Genomic DNA, 24232 nt, shown 5'->3' with positions numbered 1-24232 from the left:
GTTTAAGGTCGTTTTAAGTTCCTGTGTATGTTGGGCGGGTCGGGAACCATTAAACATGTCTCTGCTGATGACTCAACGTTTTGTTTTTTTTGCGATGGTGTCTCTGAGGGAATCCCACTGTGTGTTTTGATGTGTATTGACCGAATGGCTCTTGTGTCCACAGCTTGCTAGACTCAAACAGGAGCTGGCTCAGATGAGACAGGAGCTGCAGTACAAGGAAATGGGAGTGGAGACCCTACAGGAGTGAGTTAAACTGAATGAAACCCTTCCTCAAGCACTTGTACACACAGAGCATGAATAGATTAAGTGCCTTTATTACTGGTGTTTGTTATGGCAAGCATTAGGCCGGCTATTGCTACTACATGAGGTTAGGAGTAAGTAGGACAGTTAGAAACTACTTAACCAACAAGAACAGCTTAGCAATCCCATAGCGAATCACTCTGAACACTATAGCATCACATTTTAAATTGTAAAACAAAAATCTAGCATACAATTGTATTATTCCTCCCTGATTATTCCTCTTATTCGTGATACATGACCCCACCCTTTCAAAAACTGTCATTAGTTTTGTTTAGTTTTTTTCTGCTTTGTCTTATGTTTCCTGTTTATTCATGTCTCTGTTTGTGTGTATCTCTGTTTGAGTAGTTGTCTTTTAACTGAAACTTTTCCAAATGTCCACAACTTTGGTTTTTGGACAGGTTCAGAGAGTACACATCAAGTAAGACACAGCATATGATGTCAGACTGTATTTGCACAATTCACTTTTAACAAAGTCAATCAGTCTTTTCTATTGTTCAAATCACCACTCTCAAACTGTGTCGTAATGGGGACAGTATGTTAGCAACAACAAAATGACATTACATTTAACAAAAGTGACATTAAAGACATTTAAAATGTTGTTACAAAAAATGCTGAACTTTTGAACTTTATATTCATCAAAGAATCCTTAAAAAAGTATCATGGTTTCCACAAAAATATTAAGCAGCACAACCATTTTCAATATTTATTATAATGAAAAATGTTTCCTGAGCACTAAATCAGCGTATTAGGATCATGTGACATTGAAAATACAGCTTTGCCATCACAGAAATAAATGACATTTTAAAATGTTAAAATACAACGCAAGAATACGTTTATTTTGAATAGTAATAATATGTGACAATATTACTGTTTTTACAGCATTTTTATACTAATAATAAATGCAGCCTTGATGTGCATAAGGTATCTTTCAAAACAATAAAAAAATCAAACCAACCCCAAGCTTTTAAAAGAGAGTGTATAGCATAAGCATACGTTTACAGTAATCTTCACCTCTGAGCGATTGTGGCACAAACGGGCACAAATCAGCCCAAACACACATTCTCTCTCGGTCTCAGAACAGTTGTAACTTGCATTAAAGGAGATGAAGTAAGTAGGTTTTTATTTCCTGATGATAATACTTGCCAGGCAGGAGAAATATTGTTTAAGTGTTTAAGTAAGTTTAGGTTTTATGCTTTGGTTCAAAGCTTCTCTCTTCTTTCTTTTTACCGTTATAAATAAACGGTTATCCGACATGCAAATATTGTACAAAGACATCATAGCTGTTGGTTACATTTTGAATAGTAAGCATTTTATCATTGTAGCACAAATGGGAGGCCAATATTTTATTTTAATAATGTATTATGGATATTAATATGGGTAATGGATTTGCTACAAAACAAAGTTCGAATAGAATCATATCCTTAACGTTTCGGCAAAACTGATTTCTGAAGTTTAATTTGGATTAGAGATTTAAAACAAACCCTACCCAGTGTGAGAGTCATCAATAGCTGTTTTGCTAGCAATAATCTAATAATATTTTGTCGGGTAGAAAGAGTTCTTCATTTAGACGAGGCCATCCTTATACTTAGCATAGCTAGCTAGTGCATTCAGGGCTAATTTCAGCACTAATTTCACTATTATTCAGTTCAGTGGATCAGCAAACCAAACAGTTACCAGATACCAAGCTCTAAAAAAATCCAAATTAGTTACCTGATCTGCAAATGTCTGATTAAACATACTTTTCTCATGCTGTTTTCAATGCTAAAATATACCAAATAGAATAGAATAGTTGTTTGGATGCTGTGTTTTGAATTGCAGTGAAGCTGTTTGTTGGCTTTTTTGGTAGTGTTTACAAGATTGTAGTGTGGTGTTTAGATTGTTTATTTAAAGTGATCTGGGAATATGTGTGGGGAATTTTACCTAAACCAACAAAAAAGCTTTGTGTGTGTGTGTGTGTGTGTGTGTATGTCTGGAAAAGGAGACTCCACCTCAGGAAGAGGATGCACCAGTTGACTGTGGGTTGCCAAGACAGGAAAAGCTCAATAAGCAGAGAAAGAGTGAGAGTCCGGAGTACAGAGAGCGAGTGGAGGGGTGGGAAGAGATGAGGAGGGGGCAAAAAGTGCTTGAAAGCATTTTAAAATACACAGCGATATCTGGCAGCAAATTCCTCCCTGCTTCCTGCATCCCAGTGAGGGCCCTTATCTCTTAGATAGAACACAATTCTACTTGCTCCTAGAATAGCAAGATTAACTCTTTACTCAGCGCTGTAAGAAAATGGAATCTCCCTCTTGACACAAGTCGTCAGAGCCTTGGGACCTCTGTAATTTCTTACTGTCATTTTACTTTTTATTTGATGTCAGTCTAATGTTCAGTTGAATATTTCGAGATGTTGCTAGTGTCTAACAGCAGTCACTCTACTGTAGAAGTCGCATCAAAGCTTTGCTGTTTATATATAATACATATATGGTAAATATGCAGTATATATTTGGGGTCAGTAAGACTTTAAACAAAGAAAGAAAGAAATGAATACATTTTATTTGTAATGTTACAAAATATTTATATTTTAGATAAATACTGTTCCTTAGAACTTTTTATTCATCAAAGAATACTGAAAAAAGGTATTACAGTTTCCACAAACATATTATGCAGCAGAGCTGTTTCTAACATTGATAAAATAATAAGAAATTTTTCTTGAGCACCAAATCAGCATCTCAGAATGATTTCTGAAGGATCATGTGACACTGAAGGAGGAGTAATAAGGCTGAATAAATTACATTTTAAAATATTTTCAAATAGAAAACAGTTATTTAAAATTGTAACAGCACAATATTTTTTTTTTTTTTTTTTTTTTTTTTTAATGTTTTACTGTATTTATTGTTTTTTTTAATCAAATATATGCAGCCTTGGTGAGCACAAGAGACTTCTTTCAAAAGCGTTTAAAAATCTTACCGTCCCAAACTTTTGTCCGGTAGGGTATTTATATATAATGGAATGATTCTAGTCGGTGGAGGGACAACAAGGTCTAAGTATCATGATTTCAGCTCTATTCAAGCAAAATTTGAGAAGACTAAAACTTTGCTTTCTTTCTCCTCGTCCTCAACACCTGCACAGATACAGGTATTTGCACATCAGCTTATAAATGTTTGTAGCTTGTAAAATGCTTATATCAGTCTCCCCCATGTTCAAACAACAACATAAGAGTGTTTAGATGCGCGATTAATCTTAATTTAATACACACTTTATAAGAAATTTGTTCATATATCTATAAAAAAACTTAAATTTTAATGGTCTTTAGGTCACTTCCTCCCTCCCCTTTCACCCTGTCTTTTTCACTTTCTACGTCTTAAAAACTAGCAGCCGGCATGTCTGGTCTGTGTCACCAGGCAGTCGTACGTTGTGATATTGGGGTGGAAAGGGTGGGTAGGTGATCGTAGTAGCCTGGCAGACTCGGGTCCTGGTCAGGCAGGGCTGTGAAAGGTTGGTGGTTTGAAGGGAGGGAAACAAAGCCCTGCTTGTGTGGAGAGGAGGAGAGGAAGAGGCAGGGCAGGCGAGCTGACAGTACCTGCTGTTGGAGGAGGGTGGCCTGCAGGAAGTGGCCTATGGCAGGAGCTCAGGCGCCACACCAGAGACATGCTGATGTAAAAGACATGCTTTACACAATCTCTCCCCCACTCCTGTGATTTATAACCATCAAATCTGGCAACTTGAGAATCATACATTTCATTTAATATATTTTAAATTCCATAATGATCTGTATGATGGCTTAAGATGTTCTCGTTTTTGCTGCATGCAATAGTATATTGAGAAACAAAACATTTCTTAATGCTTTCCAGTTCAAATTGATGAAAGGCATTTTTACAAGTTTTTAAAGCTAGTTTAGTCGTTGTTTCTGTTTCTAGAATGGCATCCTGTCTCTATGCCCAACATTTCAGGCATTACACTCTGGAGGATATATATCCCACAGTGCTTTGGTGCTTTAGAAGGCAGACATTCCCCGACGGGAGGGTTTTAGTGCAGTGCTCTCCAGTTTCACTCGCCTAATTATTATGCCTTTGAGACCAGAAGCTGGTTTAAGTTAAAACAATATTATTCCAACATGGCTAAATGGTTAACCAGTCTGTTAGACAGGTCAGCGAGGCAAGTTTTAATAAATCTAAGCTCACATCTACAGCTGCCATCTCACGGTTTCCTTTCAAGAGCAATAGATTTTTTTTCCCCTTTCTCTTTGACATTCTCATACTGTATGACTAAAGATGACTGTATATTAGCTTTGTGTGGAGCAGTGATGTTGGCTTGGCTCTGGTAGAGTAACACCCTGTTTGGCGTAAATAAACTCCGATGTCATTGCTAGTTTAACTCTTTATAATTAGTTGAGCGGCACTAAGAGGGTAAGAATCTTTAAACCATATTTAGATATTTATGAACATACACATCCAGGCGCAAAATGATGGCATATGCCCAGCGCTTAGTGTATTTATTGTGTGTAAGAAAGAAACCCGAATGTTTGTATTTTCTATTCTATTCTTTTTTTACTTCCAGTATCTCAATAGCAATTAATCTCAGAAGATTAACCACACGGCTGATGGTTTGTTCACTTGTGTGTTTTGTTGAGCAGAATTGACCGGAAGATGTCCAGCAGTCAGACCAACTACAAACTAGATGAAGCCCAGGCCATCTTCAGCGAGCTCCGCAGCATTAAAAAGGCCATCAGCACCGGCGAGAAGGAGAGGCAGGACCTCATCCAGGTCAGATAGACACAAGTCCATCATCTTCATAGATTTTTCCTTGAAAGAGGAAATGTTTTGTTAATATTTTTATACTTGGTTAACAAAATATGTAGAACTGCGGATTGTGGAAAACACATCATCACAGTGTTGTTTTAGCAAACTCTTTCAATTCAGCTCTTTTCTGGGGTGTAACACCCACTTTTCACAATCCAGTCGATCCCAAATGGATAAAAAATCAAGTCCTGCCATCAAATTTTTTTCTCATTGAAAATGCTGATGCACTCACAGAATTGTCACATGATTGAGGTGTAAATTGCACTGCAAATAACAATTCGATTTGACTAAATGAATTCTATTTAGTTCCTGTCTACTGAATGCACCTCTAGATACTGAATAGACATTAATATCCCCCCTAATTTATCATTCATTTTAACACCTTCAGCCTCCTCTCAAATATCTTTTATTTTAAGAGGTGCTGCCATCTTGTGGTCATAACTGATTACTCAGGATTTCTTTTATGAATATCACTTTAATTTGTTATTCTTTTGTTGTGCACAGAGCCTGGCCAAGCTGACACTGAACTTCTGTGACTCCATTAATGAGGTGGCCAACAATGCAGAAACCCTGGGTATTAACTCCTGTAGTGTACAACAATACACAGACTCTGGATGCCAGACTGATCTGATGGGAGAGGTTTGTTAGGGTTTTGTTTTGCAACTGAAGTTTCAATTGTTTTACGATTGACAGTATGATTTTGTGTCATCACAGAAATACAATTAAAGTCATATATGTTCAATAATTTGATCAATCTCTTACAGTTTGGCACCCAGGAGCCACCACTGCTTGCAGACAGAGTCAAACTCAATTGGCAGTATGAAGAGGCTAAAAAAAAGTAAGGAGATTTGCAAAAATACACTGCAAAACCTTTACTGACAACAAACATGTGAAAACAGTCGGTTGCTTTTTGGAAAATATAATATCCCATTAATCTTCTCTATAGAGATTTTCTAAAAATAGATTTTTCAGAATAACCTATAAACCTCATAAAAAATTGGTATATGCGATTATATATGAATTAAGATGTCAGTCACTGTGTCCCAATTCGCATAGTATCCGTCCTAAATATTCCAAATTAGAATTAGTGTGTCCCAAATCGTAATGTTGAAATGAGTTTTTCAATGGTACCCGGATGGTTTACCATTTCCAGTTAGATTTCGAATTGCAGATCCATGCCATAGACTGTAAAAAATATGGACAAAGCGTCTGTGATATCGCCCATAGACTTTCTGAAGAACTGTTTTGAGGCCGTTTATGGGGGGTATGGGCGGCGCCATCTTGGAAAATCTTTTCAGAAAGGATACAGAGGTGGTATGATGTGTTGTGTCAGATCATGGCCGAGACGTCAAATTTCAGGAATTCCACTCGGCGCAGCCTGTTATCAGCTGTCAATCAAAGTTAACCACGCCCTTATTTGTCATACATTTTATATCTAAATAAGATCTAAACTAACAAGTTAGAAAAAAAATTCACCCCCTCATAGTTGTCAGGTACTCGGAACCTATCGAAAAATACAATAAAAGTCCATGGGACCAACCTGTAAAAACATGAATTTATGCTGTGAAAACGGACATTTTAACAGGGGGGTCTATGGACATTTGCTCTCTTTTGGGACCTGCCCCTAGCGGATTTTCGATGTATTGCAGTTTTTCGCACTTCCGGGTAGGCTTCATTTTTCAGATTAGAATGTTGCCGCTAGATCCATGCACACTCTGACGGCTAATATTACCCACAACCCATTGCTCGTTGGATGAGGATTTGATTAGAACTACAAACACAAATAAAAAGTGTTTAAAAACTACAAACATGGTGGATATGTGACACGGTTAAGAGGTTTGAGTGAATAATAATCAGTATCTAGCCTGATGGAAAAAATATTTATTAAATGTTATACATATTATATTTCCTCTGCAACAACATTGTGAACTTTTATAAAGATAAATTTGGACATTAACTTTTAAATGCATCTTTATGCAAACACATAAGGACGGTTCTCAGCATGAAGTACTCTGTTTTAGAGAACTCTAAAGTATGAAGTACTCATTCTTTTAGAGAATAGTACAAGTTGGCCAAATGGGACTCAGCAAGTGTGATTTCAACATAATTTAAAAAAAAATCAATGTTTTTAATGTGATGATATAATATGGAAGGCATCATGAATGACGATGGAATGCGTCAAAAGACGTAAAATGCCCACTTCTATATGATATTTGGTTCCTAGATATGCGTGGGGCGGGGCCCCATGTTAATATTAGAATTTCCACCAATTTTTCGTCTACTATACAAATATCGTAAGTCAAATCACTTTGAAAATAGTATCAACGATCAATTTCAACGAGCAGAAGTTTTTGACTTGGAACTGCTTTTCAGCCTGGCTGTGATTTCCCAAGAGTATGATCCTCATCCACTGCCTTTAAAGGAACACTCCACCGTTTTTTGAAATAGGGCTTATTCACAGTCTCCCCTACATTAAGATAGGTGGGCAAAAGCATTTTTGTCTCAGTGCAGGCATTGTCTTAGTTTGGCAGCTCCGACGCTAGCTTAGCTTAGCATAATGAATGGAATCCTATGTTGTCAGGTAGCATGTCATGAGTAAAAGTGATAAAAAAACAACAACAAAAAACACCTAATTACTTCTTGTGGCCTGCGTATTCACAATGAGAACAAATAGAAATTCAGATTAAGACTAGATGATTTCCTAGGCAGATATTGACTTGGGACTATATTAGGGTGAATCACAGGCGAAGCACTGCTACTTGGGCACAGTCATATCACGCAACACCTGAAATCCCCAAACTTCTGTCAACATACCGGCATGACCTGACCTGCACTGAGTATCTTCGCTTTTGGATTGTATTTAGTTTGAGAAGTTACAGCAAACATTGTAATTACCTGCAAAAGGTTGTGAGAACGAGCAAAGGACATACACAAATGTAATGTTTCACAGAATTCCACCGAATGTGGAACTGAGAAATCGATGGCTAGCTGCTCTGGATATCTGTACTTCAACACCTCACTACAAAATTAGCCAGTATCATGTTTGCGAAGAGCATTTTGCACCGGAGGATTATGTTGAAAAAATGCTATATAGGACCAGAAAAACTACGTCTGAAGGATACGGCCGTCCCATCCATTTTCAAAGAACAGGCAGAAAAAAGTGCACATGTAAGTTGTCTTTTATTAAGCTTCCTTACATGAATCTGTGTCTTTATTCAGTTGTAAGATAGATGCTGAGAACCTGTATATAGAGTATGGTTCAAATTGCCTCATCTATTATAACCTCATGTTGAGTTCAACCTGTTTAGCATGAACAACATGATTGAAAAAAAAAAAGTGCTGTTATCGTTACCTGTTAAAAAATTGGCTCTTATCCTCATGTCCTCAGGCTGTTGAGCGATCGCAACCTCCTCCTTCTGTCGGTCTATTTCCATTTCACGCAGCTCCTCTTCTGAAAACTTGGTTTTTAGAGGTATGGTTCTGTATCGTGACTGTCTGGGAAGTCACCCTCTTCTTCTCGCACAAAATCCCCCATGTCCATCGCCATTCACTATGTCTACTGTCGGAAAAATAGCCAGCTAATATTCACGCCGGTATGTTGACAGAAGTTGGGGGATTTCAGGTGTTGCGTGATATGACTGCGCCCAAGTAGCAGTGCTTTGCCTGTGATTCACCATAAAATAGTCCCAAGTCAATATCTGCCTAGGAAATCACCTAATCTTAATCTGAATTGCTATTTGTATTTGTTGTGAATATGCAAGCCACAAGAAGTAATTAGTTTATTTTTATTTTTATCATTTTTACTCAAGACATGCTACCTGACAACATAGGATTCCATTCATTATGCTACGCTAAGCTAGCGTCGTTAATCCCAAACTAAGACAATGCATGCACTGAGACAAAAATGCTTTTGCCCACCTATCTTAATGTAGGGGAGACTGAATAAGCCCTATTTCAAAAAACGGTGGAGTGTTCCTTTAAGGGAAACCCTGTCTGGAATTGCTGTGTAATAATATTGCTACTACTTCACTGTAGATTTTAGCGGTTTGTGTAAAAGTAGAGTGGTGGATTGATGTGGCCTACATTGCATTTGGAAGCTCCTCTTTATTTTAAGAGGAACTGGTGCTGTTGTTTTTGGCTTCTGTGTTATAGCAGTGACTCCATGCAAACGTCTTTACAAGATGCATGTTTCCATAGCAACAGAGTTGGCCACTGAGTACCAGGTATGACATTAGAGAGAGAGAGAAAGTAAGGGGGAACGGGGAAAAGAGAGTGAGCTGAGAGAAGAAGAAAGCTGTGGAAACTTGCATGCTCTCTGACTGAGTCACAATATCTGACCTCCAAAGTGCAGAAACACATTTTTGCCAGCCCTTTTACAAACACACATACACGCATATAACATGCTGGACATGCCATTATTTCTCTTTACCATTATTATTTATTTTAATACAATTTCTTTTCAGTTTTGAAATAAAATGCGATAAATAAATCCAGTAAATATTATTACAATTTAAAATAACTGTTTTTATTTTAATACATTTTAAAATGTAATTTATTCCTGAATTTCCTGTGATAATAAAGCTGACTTTTCAAAGGCCATTTCTCCAGTCTTCAGTGATCCTTCAGAAATCATTCTAATATGCTCATTTGGTGCGTAAGAAACATTTCTTATTATTATCAATGTTTAAACCAGTTGTGCTGCTTAATATTTTTTTATCAGGATTATTTGATGAATAGAAAGTTCAAAAAGAACAGCATTTATTTGAATCAGAAATTTTTGAAAAAATGTCGCACTTGATCAAATTTAATGCATCCATCTTGAATAAAAGTACACTTTTCACTCTAACTGACTCTAACTTTTGAATGGTGGAATGAATAGTATTGCATTTATGTGATATTAATCATGGAACTGTACTGTATGTGTAGCCTAGTGAACACAATCATTTGATCATGTCTGCATTTATCTGTTTACAGAAGCTAAGTTGATCCCCTGTTCTCTCTCTCTCTCTCCTCTCTCTCTCTCTCTCCTCTCTCTCTCTCTCTCTCTCTCTCAGGATGTCCAGTATTCAGCATCAGTTGGCTCAGTTGGACAGTGAGAGCTGGTCGGGACGCGCGGAGGCCGACCGGGATCTGGACTGTCTGCAGCTGCTGCGGGAGAAGGAGGCTCTGCTGCAGGAGATCACTCTGCTCAGCCAGCAGCAGCACTCCTCCGAAACTCTGCTCCAGCTGCAGGAAGAGAAGCGCAGGCTGGGGGACGAGGTGCAGAAAGCCCAGATTGTCCAGAGTCAGGGGGCCAATCAGAGGTTGGAATTTATTTCATAATTCACTGTCATGTATGTGGATGTTTAACATATGTAGTATTCTAAGAGAGGATCACTTCTAATGGATTGTTGCACTTTTAATTGGCAGAATGTTTTCAAGGATATCTCAGGTTTTGTAGACCAAAGTAAAGCAGGTTACAACCATGCAAAAAAAGTAAAGTTGCACTAACATGGTGATAAAGAAAAGCATGTCAGGTAAACATAATATACCTCCACTCAAATGGTGGTAGAATAATGTATTCGTTATCAGCAAATCTTGCAAACAAAATATGTCTATAAAAGTTTTGTAAATGCCTGCAGAGGTAAATAAAGGTGCCCTTATTTACCCAATGAACAAAGCAGATGTGCTTGTGCCAGCTCTGATCCGCTCATTATGAGAATCTTGTATCTGATACCTCAGCTGAGACTGGGTCTTTTTTGTCATGTTACGTCAGTATACATATCAGATTTCATATCCCCACCTGCGTGTTCTTTTTTTGTCATGTAATGAATATTGATGGGTTGTCTTTGTCACATTAGGTGCCATAAAATGGTAGAATAGCATTTTCTTCTAATGGTCAAAATTAAATTACATAACAAATTTTCATAGGGCAGACTATAATTTCCAGTTTTGCACAATGAACAATTGAACAAATAGTATTGCATTTGTGATCTACAGTCTATGATTCGTTGAGATCAAGCAGACATCAAATGGTTAGCCAAATGTGGCAAATCTTATCATTATCTGTATCAAATGTGTGTATGTTGTGTAGGATATTACAGCAGGAGAAAAGGAATGTACTTATGAGGCAACTAGAGGAAGCCACCCGTATCACCACCTATCTACACTCTCAACTGAAGAGGTACATCACACACACAACCTGAACACTCTCATACAAACCTGATTCAGAGTACAGAAATCAAGACTAAAGTTGTCAAATTAACACATGTATGTAATTATCATATAATAATAATACAAAAATGTACGAGAGAATTAAGGTCAAACTGACCGTGTGTGTGTCTATTTATATTATTAAATTATTATGCTTTTATTTATTTTAATAATAACAATAAGTAATTTAAAAGTATGGGTTTATTTAGACTGTAAGCCTCTAATACTCTTACTTTCAATAAAATAAACAACATATTGACTTTTGAAGCCTCTTTTCTAAAGCCTTTTTCATCTGCCACAATAAGGTATTACATTATTATCTTGGCTTTTTTTCTCTGCATACATTGATAGAATCGAACATTCAGTGTGATTATTGGCTACTGATTTAAATAAGCAGCATATCATATCATATCATGTGATTTTCTTTTTCTTTTTTATCAATTAGCACTCCTAATCAAAAGAGGTAATGATAAAAACACTAAGACACATAACAGGATGTCTAACCACATCAACCCAAAATGACCATTTCTCTCTGTGTGCAGCCTATCAGCCAGTAATCTGACAGTGTCCTCCAGCAGCAGCCGTGGCTCTTTAGCCTCCAGTCGTGGCTCTTTGGCATCCAGTCGTGGTTCTCTCAGCTCCGTCAGCTTCACCGACATCTACGGCCTACCCCAGTATGAGCGAACAGAAGGAAACTCTGATGTTCTGGACCCTTCTTTCCGCTACCTTCTCCCCTTGGAGACCCACAGTAGGGACGGTTCAGCCTTCGGCCCAAAACGTTCGCACGACACACCGCAGTCTCTCACCTCTCTCTCCTCTCGGTCCTCGCTCTCGTCGCTCTCCCCTCCCAGCTCCCCCATGGACACCCCCTATCACTCTGTCCCCCAGGACTGTCCTCTGGCCCAGATGACAGAGGAGTACATGGAGGTGGCCAGCAGAGGGCTGCGGAACCAGACTCAATACCAGCAGCACACTACTCTTCCTGGGGAAGGGGAAGTGGGAATCCCAGCCGCTGCACACCTCCTGGAAGGGAAGAGCCATAGAGACGGAGTTCTCCAAGGAACGCATAACTCCACAGGTGATGAATAACTACCTGGAAATTGCAACTGACTGATCGATTTAAAATGTGTTGTTGCAATTAATCTCATATTTTTCATTGTTCAAGTGTTAAGGCATTCAGGATAGAAATCTAAATAAATATGTAATTATTGATTATTTGAAATGCTTATAAATAAATTATAAAGAAGGCATTTTTGTTCAAATGAATAAATGTGTTAAAAAATGTTAACACTTTACAATAAGGTTCCATTAGTTAGCTGTTGATAATGGGTTAACTAACAATAACTAACAAATCACAATACATTTGTTTCAGTATTTATTCATCTTTGTTAACGTTAGTTAATAAAAATACAACTGTTCATTCTTCATGTCAGCCCAGGTCCACTTAATAATATTAACAGATACAATATTTGATTTTAATAATATATTAGTAAATGTTGAATTTTGCTTTAAAATAAGATTAATAAATGCGTTAGAAGTATTTTTCAATGTTAGTAATGTTAACAAATGGAACCTTATTGTAAAGTGTTGCCAAAAAATGTAGTTTTAAACATTTATTTGCACTGTTTTGATATTAAAAATGATTTACGTTTTCTTTTCTTTTGTGTGCGTCTGTGTCTTTGTCTGTGTCTGTGTGTGTGTGTGACTCTATATAGGAGTAACCCTACGCTGTAAAAGTGCAAGTCGGACAAGCAGAAGAGCAAGACGAGTGTCTGCAGGAGTAAATGAAGACATTTTGGCAACAGACAGTGGAGTGTTTGAAGCCTGGAGCAGAAGGTGAGAGGATATTCTGTAATAAAGATAAAGACTCTAAAGTGATAGTTCACCAAAAATTCTGTCATCAATTCAACTCACCCTCATGCCATTCCAAACTCATAAAAGAAAATTGATAAAGTATTGACCATGGGTTGTCAAGCTCCCAAAAATACTATGTAAGCAGTCTTTGTATAATAATACAATGTGGGCAATTTGGGTTGTGAAAAACATCAAGTTACAAATATATATTTTTTTTCTTCTTCAAATATCTTCAAATTGGCATGTACCTACTTTGGAATGTGTACTTTTGTGTCAGGCATTATCGTTATATCCTGTACACAAATGTACACACACACACACTCACACACACATGTAGTGTTTCCATGTTTTATGGGGACTTTCCATAGACATAATGATTTTTATACTGTACAAACTGTATATTCTATCCCTTTACACTAACCCTACCCCTAAACCTACCCATCACAGAAAACTTTCTGCATTTTTACATTTTCAAAAAACATCACTTAGTATGATTTATAAGCTGTTTTCCTCATGGGGACCAAAAAATGTCCCCACACGAACAAGGATTTCAGATATTGCCATCCTTATGGGGACATTTTGTCCCCATAAGGTAGGGTTTACCAGGCCACACACACACACACACACACACACACACACACACACACACACACACATACATGTAGACTATTGTTCAAAAGTTTGAGGTTAGTAAGATTCATATTTTATGTAGCGAGTATGTATTGTTTAAAAGTGACAGAAAAGACATTTATAATGTTACAAAATATTTCTATTTCAAATAAATGCTTTTCTTTTAAACTTTGTTCATCAAAGTACACTAAAGAAATGCATCACCGTATCCACAAAAATATCAAGCAGCACAACTTTTTTCAACATTGATTATAATAAGAAATGTTTCTAGAGCATCAAATCAGCATATTAGAATAATTTCTGATGGATCATGTGACACTGAAGACTGGAGTAATGATGCTGAAAATTCACATGGATAAATTATATTTTAAAATGTATAAAAATAGAAAAGATTTATTTTAAATTGTAATAATATTCCACAGTATTTTGGTCAAATAAATAAAGCCAAAAAGACTTTTTAGGGTTCTTCGGACCAAATGGTCCCGAAGAATTTAAATAAAAAATTGTGTAAAATCATAGCTTCATCGGAATGGTCCGAAATTTGGTGACTTTGTTGGTACTTGGTTAATGAACACCCCAAAAAATTGGGGACAGGATTTGAATAGTCTAAGTGGTTGTAAAAAAAATGGTCACACTCAGGGCCTTCGGGTCCAAATGGTCCCGCCATACGAAATGAATGGGAAATTGGCAAAAATGTGACAATACAGAGTTTTTTTGTGCGTACAATCTACAAATCAGCCACGATCCAGAAAAAAAGCACACAACAGTGAAGGGGTGAATCTATAAAACATCAAGAGTGCAAAACAGACACATCCACACACACACACACACACAAACACACTTTTATACATAAACAAACGAATAAATTCAGATTACATATAGGTTTTGCAGTTTTAAAATGCTCAGTTTGTCCACCAGATGGCATCCATCTAATTTCAAAAATTGCTTTTATGAGGTCTAGGCTTGACTCTAGACCTCATTTGACTCTGTTGCCTTTGGCTTGCTCAGTTGGGGATATTCAAATTAATTAACCAATCATACCATTGATCAGCTCTACCAAACTTGGATGTCTTTTTTCCAGTAATAAACAAACATTAAGTTGTTTTGATTGATACTGTGAAGCAGCTTTGATACAATCTGTATTGTGAAAAGCGCTATATAAATATATTTGACTTGACTTGACTTGACTCTAAAATGAAATACAGCTTTAAAAAAAATAAAAAAAAATATTTGTTTATTTTCTATTATATTCAATGGGGGTAAAATGCGGGGGAAAATGGGTCGTATTTATTGCATAAATATTAATTATAAATCTTAAATTATCTCAAAACACCAAAAAAGAAAAGAAAAAAAATTATAAAAAACAAGTAAAAAAAAAAAAAGATTTTCTTTTAATAAATATGAATCAAACCCTTCCGGACCATTTGGTCCCGAAGACCCTGAGTGTGACCCTGAAATGAAGGACCCCAGAGGGTAAAAACGCAACAACAAAAGATCTTACCAACCCCAAACTTTGAACGGTATTGTATAAATACATGCATGTTAGTGCATTGCTGTTATAATTGTCTAAATGTCTCTTTCCAGTAGGACAGAGGAATCCGAAGAAGTCAGTTTTGCTCAAGACATCACAGCCTCAGAGCCAGTTCAGATTCAGCTTGGTCTTCTGTAAGCAGCACACACTCTCATACACATGCATACATACTTCCCTCATTATAAACCACCAAATCACTCTTATTAAAACATTCATTCACTTTGGATGGCTCTTTTACAGATATGATTCAAATGGCATGTTTTTGCTGCTGCATGTCCTTCAGATGAGAAATTTAAGCAAGGCCAACATTAGAGATGGATGCAAAGTGTAAGTACTCCATCTTACATCCATTAATGCACTCATCCCTATCTACTGCAGGGATGTCCCCTGCAGAAACTATTTACACACGTGCACATTCACATGGCGCTTTATCTCCTTGTTTGCATCTTTCAGATTTGTGAAGGTTCACGTTCTCCCGGTGGACTCCAGTCGGCCCTGCATATATTACTGCTGTAAGGCCCAGGAGCCTCAATCTCTTCTCACCTTTAATGAGGGCTTCCGGATCCCCCTGAGTGCTGGAGGCCCCGGGGCCCATGCCTTACAGTTAAACCTCTGCGCTGTAGGACCCCTCCCTCAAGAGGAGCTACTGGTTAGACTAAAAATTCACTCGAAAATAGCATGTTGATCATTTAAGTTGTAATGAATCATTTTGTATTCAAACAATCAAATAAGGAGTATTTTTGGACCACGCTGCATGTAAAACGTTAAAATGTGTAGCTTTAGTGTTCACGCTTGTTGCTGTGAGATGATTTGATACTAACCTGTGTCTGTTTGGGGATCAGGGTTCTGCTCAGGTCTCGCTGACAGACTGTGCTGGCAGCACAGAAATGATCTTCCAGTGGCTCAAAGTGCAGATCCACAGCACAGAGAACCACAGGCCCGAGCACAGCCGCCTCACTCAACCCAGCCGCATTATGGATGAGGAGGAGGAAAAGAACGAAGGGCAAGGCAAGCTTGAGGTGAGATCACAACACTGGACACTTTTCTGACCCTTGACTGCCATTATGCTTTAATTAAAAGAATAGTTCACTCAAAAATCCAAATGTTGTCATCATTTACTCACTCTGATGACATGGAGAATTTGTTCCCACGACTTATTTGCCAAACTGAGAACGAATGGTGACCAAGAAGCTAATGGTCACTCTAGTTGAGCTCCATGATCATATATGGAGATGGGAGAAACTTACAGAAGGACAAACATCAATGCAACACTCCACCGATCTGGGCTTTATGGCAGAGTGGCCAGACTCAAGCCTCTCCTCAGTGAAGACACGCACTTGGAATTTGCAAAAAAGCACCTAAAAGACTCTCTCAGACTGAGAAACCTTATTATCTGGTCTGATGAAACCAGGTTCTGTTCATCAACAGTAGAGTGTAGTGGTGGCAGGATCATACAATGCAATGAGTGGCTTATGGACAACTCTGTGAATGTCCTTGAGTGGCCCAGCCAGAGCCTGGCTTGAACTCAATCGAACATCGCTATATTAACCTGAAAATGTCTGTCCACTGACGTTCCCCATCCTACCTGACAGAGCTTGAGAGGATCTGAGGAGAAGAATCAATGCAACCCAAATGCAATGTGCAAAGCTTGTCGCATCAAACCCAAAAAGACTTGAGGCTGTAAGGGTGCTTATTTACCACCTGTGTGTGATTCTAGCATTTAAATGTTTCACATTTTTGGAGCCATTGTGTGCTGACTTTTTCCCCCTTTTTTATTAATTTCCCTGTTGACCTTGTTGAGGATGTGCATACTTTGGATTTGATTTTACAAATACTTATGCAATGTACTTATTTCAGGTTTTTCTTTTCATAAATCTGTTTTTTTGCTTTGTCATTATCATGTATGGAGTGTAGATTGATCTGAAAAAAAATAATTTAAAGTAGTTTGACAATGACAAAATGTGAAAAGAATGAAGGGGTATGAATACTTTCACAAGGCACTGTATATCCAAGTGAAACTGCTTCTCAACTGGAAAACAAAATGCAGAGTGGGACTTGCATCTTGGTTGCATCTCGGGAAGTTACTTTGATTAAAGATTACATGGGCACATGAATTAAAAAAACAAAACGATTTGCACAGATAAATTGTTTAGAATGACTGGCATGGATAAATCATTTAAAAAAAAAAAGACTAGTTCTTTTTGATTTCATGGTGACTTTAAGGTCTTATAAGAGTTTTCTGCCAAAATAAATGTAGTTTAATGTTAAGACAGCCATAAATATTAGTATTGTACTTTTTAAAATAGTATTATTGTACTTTTTAAAATATTATTATTAAATAGTCATGTTGTTCTTAGCTGATCACATGCCTGTTTTAATGTTCAAATATTTTATTGTAATGTTCATATAGATTTGCTGAACAAACAGAACAATGGTAGTTCCACGGTGTTTACACTGTACTGAAGAAATCAACCTACAAAATGACTGTCTTTTAGTTGCATATTAAGTTAAAATAACAAAAAATATTTTAACATCACATAAAAATGTCTTTCCTCTGCTGCCCATTTTCGTGTAGGTGTCGGTGGTGACTAATTTGGAGGAGATGAAGAAAGAGTTACAGAGGAGTGAAGAGGAGCTGGAAAGGAAGGAAGAGACCGGAGAGGCGGTTTCTGAGAGGTCCACACACTCACTGTCTTTCTATAAACCAATAAACCTTTCAGCTTATGACTAAGAGCACACACATCAGATGATGCTGTAACTGCTGTGTGTGATTTAGGAGTTGGCAGGCTGAGTCAGTGGACAGCGGCTGCAGTAACAGTACAGCGTTTGTCATTCCCTGTCCTGAGAGTCTTTACGGTGAAAGTATCTGCGTGACCTCTGGGAGACGCTGTCTCCAGCCTGCAGTGAGAAATCCAATTGTAAAGGTATTGTGAAGTGTTACAAAAGTCATAGCAACTGTATGAATTGTCCTCCTATTATTAAACAATCAATTTTCTAGACTCAGAGGAACTTTATGCAATATTCAAGGTTGTTTAGAAATTGATGAAAGTTATTTAACAAAAATAAAGGCGCACATATCTGCTTTTAAATTCTCTGGTCTGCTTCTAAATTACTTAAAAGGCTTTTGTTTGCACACTCAGGGAGTGTTAATATTATTTCCTGTTCGACAACACATGCAGGACGTCTAGTTGAAAATGACCCAAAATATACCTTTAATTAGATTTACAGTAAAGTTTGGAGTCCAAAAGAGTTTTTAATGCTTTTGAAGGAAGTATGTTATGCTCACCAAGGCTGCATTTATTTGATCAAAAATATTTTTACAATTTAAAATATAAAAAATGTAAATTTTTGGGTGAACTAACCTTTAATAGATCATTGAACAAATTTCATTTCTATGTTTTTTCAGGTGGACAAGGCAACCAACACAGAAAGTGTGTTTCCAGAGCCAATGAGGATGCGGCCGAAAGAAAGGGCAGGACGCTGGGGTCACAGCTCACCGTTCATGCGCAGCAGCACAATAGTCAGATCTCAGACGTTTTCTCCTGGAGCGCGCAGTCAGTACGTCTGTAGGGTAAGTAGAAACAACATACACTTCACACAATCGGTTAGTGATGGCTGATCTGACAAAGTATGAGTGATTTAAATCACAGGAATGATGTTTCATGAATATTCACAGTATTGAAATGAAGCCACTAAATGTATTACATATAACCATTAGTAATAAATAAATGTATAAAAAAAAGATATATATATTAATATAGTAAATACATTGCTAAATTTGCTTCTTACATTGTAATTTTGTCTTGTCTAAACTAAACTTTAAATCAAGATACTACAGAGCCCCTAAGGAGACATGGTGGTGGGAAAAAAACATGAGATGGGAGGAAAAATAATTCCCTCGTAAAAACGTTTACATTCACTCGCAAAACATTTGGGTTGTTTGCGGATGAACGCAAACTTTCTCAGGGGAACGCAAAACATTTGCGAGAGAATGCAAAAGCATTGCCAAATCATTTCTCATCCCATCTCAAATATCTTTTCTTCACCATGTCGCTTTAGCGGCTTCATAAGATACATTTCCTTGAGAGGCAAAATAATGTGCTTTCAGAAAAACTGATTAAAACAAGAAAAACATCTGCCTGTGGAATTTTTTTTAAAGTTAAAACTCAATTCAAAGGGAAAACAAGATTATTTATTAGATTATGTAATTTTGATAGATTTTAGACAAGACTTAATATCTTACGTTATTTGGCTACCCAAGTACATGTATCTTTATTTAGGAATGTTTAGATATTTGTACTGGAAAACAAAACAAAAATACTGGGTAAGAAAATCATTTTACAGTGTAAATTTTTTTTGATTAAAATATATGATTAAAACAAAATTAATGATGAATCTTGCATCAATAAAAAAAAAAACAGCTTTACAATATATAAGTGACGCATTGCTAAGTTTTAATCCTATATTTTGCTTTGAGACCACCAAGTTTTTAATTTAAAAGTTTTTACACTGTAAAATGATTTTCTTACCCAGTATTTTTGTTTAGTTTTCCAGTACAAATATCAATACATTCTTAAATAAAGATACATTTACTTGAGTAGCAAAAAAGTAGCAAAAAGTCTTCTCTAAAATCCCTTTGTTTTCCCTCCTTTACAGTTATACAGAAGTGATAGTGACAGCTCTACACTACCAAAGAAATCCCCCTTCATCAGAAACACTCTAGAGCGACGAACTCTGCGATATAAACAGGTTGGGATGACCCCGTTGGACACATAATAATATAATCATCTTTTGATCTTTTAATCATCAACATAATTAATAATCTTTTGCTCTGGAAGTGTACTTATGTGTCTGTTTCGCGTAACCGCAGCAGTCTCACCGCTCCTCTCTGGCTGAGCAGCCCACACGTACCTCTCTGGACCTGGAGCTGGACCTCCAGGCCTGCCGTACACGACAGAGGCAGCTGAGCGAGGAGCTGGCCGCTCTGCGGGAGCTCAAACTGAGGCTGGAGGAGCCCATGCAGGGCCCCCGCGGCCCCGCGGACCTCCCTCATTGGGCCCTGCGGGATGAGCGTTTCCGAAACCTGTTACGTGAGGCCCAGAGACAGGTACTGCCTTTTCTATATCTGCATTGCGACTTTCTAAATCAAAAGATTTGTTCAGTTGGTAACACTTTGGCTCACATAAATGCATTAGCTATGAACTAACAATACTTTTACAGCATTTGAATATTGTATAAATTTAACATTAGTTATTTTTGAATTATGCACGAACATGAAAGAAGTCTCTTATGCTCACCCAGGCTGCATTTATTTGATCAAAAATAAAGTAAAAACAGTAATATTGCGAAATATTATTTTAATTTAAAACAACCGTTTTCTATTGTAACGTATTGTAAAAAGTAACTTATTTCTACGATAGCAAAGCTGAATTTTCAGCATCATTGCTCCAGTCTTCAGTGTCACATTATCATTCTAATATGCTGATTTGCTGCTCAAGAAACACTTAAACACTTAAGCTTTTGGTAAATTAAATTTCATTGTTAAATAAAAGTCTACTTTTCTTTTTTTTTTAAGTAAAAAAAAGCTAAAGAAAAAAAAAAGCTTACTGACCCCAAACATTTGAAAGGTATACATTAAGATTTTAAGTTGTATAAAACTGATGTTTACAAATTATACCTATTGTATAATATTGTATTGTGGATATAAATTATATATAACTAATTTAAGTATTACATGTGGCATTTTGTCATTTGACCATTTACCATGGAAATTTTTTATTCGGAATTATATGGAATTAAAGCCATAGGGTACATTGATGAAACGCCAATTTACCAGACTTAAGAAAGAAATAGTCTTAAATGTGTACTTTACAACTATGACTGACTCGAATATAAGCAGAGGTAAAGAAAGGGAGACAGGGCACAATTCTAAGACGTTGTGAATTGTAACTTTTGTTTAAAATCACATTTATTGTTGATTATTTCTTTCTCTCCCCTTAACTGTGTCTTGCAGGCCAAGCAGAGCAGGCAGGAGCAGAGGCAGGAGGAAGCAGCTGAAAGGAGGTTGCGAAAAGCCTCAAAAGAGGTTTTGCAAATGAGGGGCCAGAGCCATAAAGAGCCCCTCCCCGTGCAGACGTTCAAGTGAGTCTGTCAGAACATTCCCATCTATTAAAGGGTTAGTCCACCCAAAAATTTAAATTCTGTCATTAATTATCATGTTGTTCCAAACCCATGAGACCTTCGTTAATCTTCGGAACACAAATTAAGATATTTTTGATGAAATCCGAGAGCTTTCTGACCCACCTCTTTTGCGCCTACGTCACAATTACGACACGGCGTTAGCTGGAGGCAAAACAAAGTGAAAACTGGAGGCGGCCAATACAAACCAGCACAGGTTCGGCTACATAATAAGGATCTTACATTATTATTATTATTATTATTAAATGTCATCTTGTTGTGTTTCTGGGTAAAAGAATCACCTACAGGATCCAATTTGAAATTTTATCGCATAATGTTTTCTAAATTATTGTGATTATTTGTGAATCACCTATGATTGTATACATTGTTGTGATTGATTGTGATAGACGTTTTGAAGAACCTGGTAAGAAAGAATAATGAAATACATAGTTAATTAATATAATTTTAATACATAAAAAATATTTTTATTTCTTGAAAATATTCACATCATTAAAATTGCACTGTAATGTCACTCTTTATATTGTCGTCTTCTGGCCTTGGCGCTGGGCAGGACCGCGCAATGTAACGTTGCCACAAGTCAAGAGCATTCATCACATAGTTATAAGCATCTAAAGATATATATGCCCTCAGTTTGTCTTTACGCTCGGTTTCTTTATCAGGCAGGTGTAGAAGGCAGGCCACTCAACCGAGGTAATGTTAATCCTGTCAGATCCTCCATCCATTGACTGAGGGTGTACGGGTCGGCCAATCTGGTTCCGTCCGTTAAAAATTAACTTTTGCAAATTACACTCGCGGTTAATACCTTGCACATTAAGATAAAATCTGATTTTCTCCCGTTATTGTTTTAAAAAACAAGCTAACAAAACTTGCAAACTAGCGTTAGTGAAGCGGCCAGAGGGATCGTTCTGCCTCCACCTAAGCTCCGCCACATAAAAACGTCATCATGTTTACCAACTGAAAAGGGGTCTATAGACCACATTACCACTTTCAAGGCCGAAAAAGGTTGTAAAGACATTTTTAAAATACTCCATGTGACTATAGTGGTCCAACCATAATTTTATTAAGCCATGAGAATACTATTTGTGCGCCAAAAAACCCCAAAATAATGACTTTATTCAAATATTTCTTCTCTTCCGTGTCAGTCTCGGTTCAGCTCCTGACACTGGAGCCGGCCAATACTGAGCCGGCTTTCTGACGGAGAACCCGGAAGTGTTGCATTGTGTTTACAATGTGAACAGCATTAGAGACTGACACGGAAGAGAAGAAATTGTTGAATAAAGTCGTTATTTTTGCGCACAAAATGTATTCTTGACGTTTCTTAAAATTAAGGTGGAAGCACTGTAGTCACATGGACTATTTTAACAATGTCTTTACTACGTTTCTGGGCCTTGAAAGTGGCAATTGCGTTACTGTCTATAGGAGGGTCTGTAAGCTCTCAGATTTCATCACAAATATATTAATTTGTGTTCTGAAGATGAACGAAAGTCTTACTGGTTTGGAATGACATGTGGGTGAATAATTGAAGAATTTTCATTTTTGGGTGAACTAACACTTTAATCAACACCAAAGCATGGGGAGAATTTCTGATAAATGCTAAATATATCAATCTTTCCTGATGCAGAGAGAAGATGGCTTTCTTTACTAGACCAAGATTCAACATCCCGCCTCTGCCAGCTGACGACGTGTGAGCGCCCCCTAGGCCACACTATATCAAAAATGAAGAATCTGTCTGTTTTGTTTTTTTGTATTCATGCCCATGAAGTAATTAGAACAGAAATGTAGTTATTTCAGCACAAAGATTAAAAGTTATTTGATATGCAACATTTGAACAGAAAGCTGTACAAAACAAGCGTGTGTGGGGTTGTGCGTGATTGTGAGTGTGTGCGCGTGCGTGCGTGTGGTAGTACTAATGAACACGTACACCTATATTTTATGTAATTATTGACATCTTGGCAATATTTTTCCTGCTTGTTAAAAGGGGGAATAAGTGTTTTATAAAAGAACAAAGCATCTTTTTACTCCTGTACGATGTACTTCTGATATTTCGATGTCTACACTTACTTAAGGCTGGAAGACGGGAACAAAGTCAGTTTAGACAAATTCACTGTACTGTAACTTATTTTATAGTACTTTTCCTTGAAGGAAATAAAAATGCTCCCTGCTTTTTAATGTATTTTATAAAGCTTAAAACAAATAGCACTTACTGTAAGTGTTTTTGACGTACAGTAGAATGGAAATTTTGGCTGATTTTGTTTCTGTTACCTGATTCTTTAAAGTTATTTACTTATAATGTCACTTTTTTTGATCCACTTTTGTTGCAGTTGTCATTGTCCCTTGTGCTGTTATTCTATTAAAATTATTAATATTAATTATTACTTGTAATTTTCAATATATAGATGAATATAATTTTGTATGCTGTCTGTAAAACATCTGCAGTGTTACCTCTCTTTTGAAGATAAAAGCATTAGACCGTGAAAGTGCAGCTGTTTTTGAGAAATAACCCTTCAAGATCAAATCAGTGGTTTGTTTGGCAATGATGTTCATCATAAATTCTAATGTAAATGATTATTATTAATTTAGTAGATTGATGTCAGGTTTGTACAGTATGATCTTTAAAGGCCTGTTACTCCAGAATTGATCTGAATTGTCCAGAAGGTGGCGTCTTAAACCTGCCCTTGTGCTCAGATGTGTTATTTCAGGAAAGTACATTGTTGTAGACATTAAAATTTTGCACACAATAATCCTT

General features: G+C 37.0%; 1 protein-coding gene across 6 annotated transcripts in view; it reads left to right on the top strand.

Moving 5' to 3' along the window:
• The window catches only part of wwc3 (WWC family member 3), a 49456-nt gene extending 25604 nt beyond the window's left edge, over window positions 1-23852 (top strand). The window contains exons 5-24 of one of the 6 annotated variants that reach the window (XM_077198719.1): window positions 164-243; window positions 4916-5045; window positions 5586-5720; window positions 5846-5919; window positions 10136-10384; window positions 11155-11244; window positions 11719-11736; window positions 11816-12351; window positions 12989-13109; window positions 15345-15422; window positions 15529-15615; window positions 15742-15937; window positions 16131-16307; window positions 17864-17964; window positions 18065-18212; window positions 18695-18859; window positions 19945-20037; window positions 20159-20395; window positions 21302-21429; window positions 23108-23852. In XM_077198719.1, coding sequence (XP_077054834.1) covers window positions 164-243; window positions 4916-5045; window positions 5586-5720; window positions 5846-5919; window positions 10136-10384; window positions 11155-11244; window positions 11719-11736; window positions 11816-12351; window positions 12989-13109; window positions 15345-15422; window positions 15529-15615; window positions 15742-15937; window positions 16131-16307; window positions 17864-17964; window positions 18065-18212; window positions 18695-18859; window positions 19945-20037; window positions 20159-20395; window positions 21302-21429; window positions 23108-23174 — 2910 coding nt within the window. In that variant the 3' untranslated portion in view covers window positions 23175-23852. Of the gene's footprint in view, window positions 1-163; window positions 244-4915; window positions 5046-5585; window positions 5721-5845; window positions 5920-10135; window positions 10385-11154; window positions 11245-11718; window positions 11737-11815; window positions 12352-12988; window positions 13110-15341; window positions 15423-15528; window positions 15616-15741; window positions 15938-16130; window positions 16308-17863; window positions 17965-18064; window positions 18213-18694; window positions 18860-19944; window positions 20038-20158; window positions 20396-21301; window positions 21430-23107 lie in introns of all 6 variants that reach the window. The other 5 variants (XM_077198720.1, XM_077198718.1, XM_077198722.1 and 2 more) reach the window with 5 other exon arrangements.
• Window positions 23853-24232: the final 380 nt, after the last annotated feature.

Source organism: Siphateles boraxobius, unplaced genomic scaffold (genome assembly GCF_051911475.1).
Source record: "Siphateles boraxobius isolate OS27281-9 unplaced genomic scaffold, OSU_SipBor_1 41, whole genome shotgun sequence".
Taxonomy (NCBI): Eukaryota; Metazoa; Chordata; class Actinopteri; order Cypriniformes; family Leuciscidae; genus Siphateles; species Siphateles boraxobius.
This window is presented reverse-complemented; position numbering and strand designations above follow the sequence as displayed.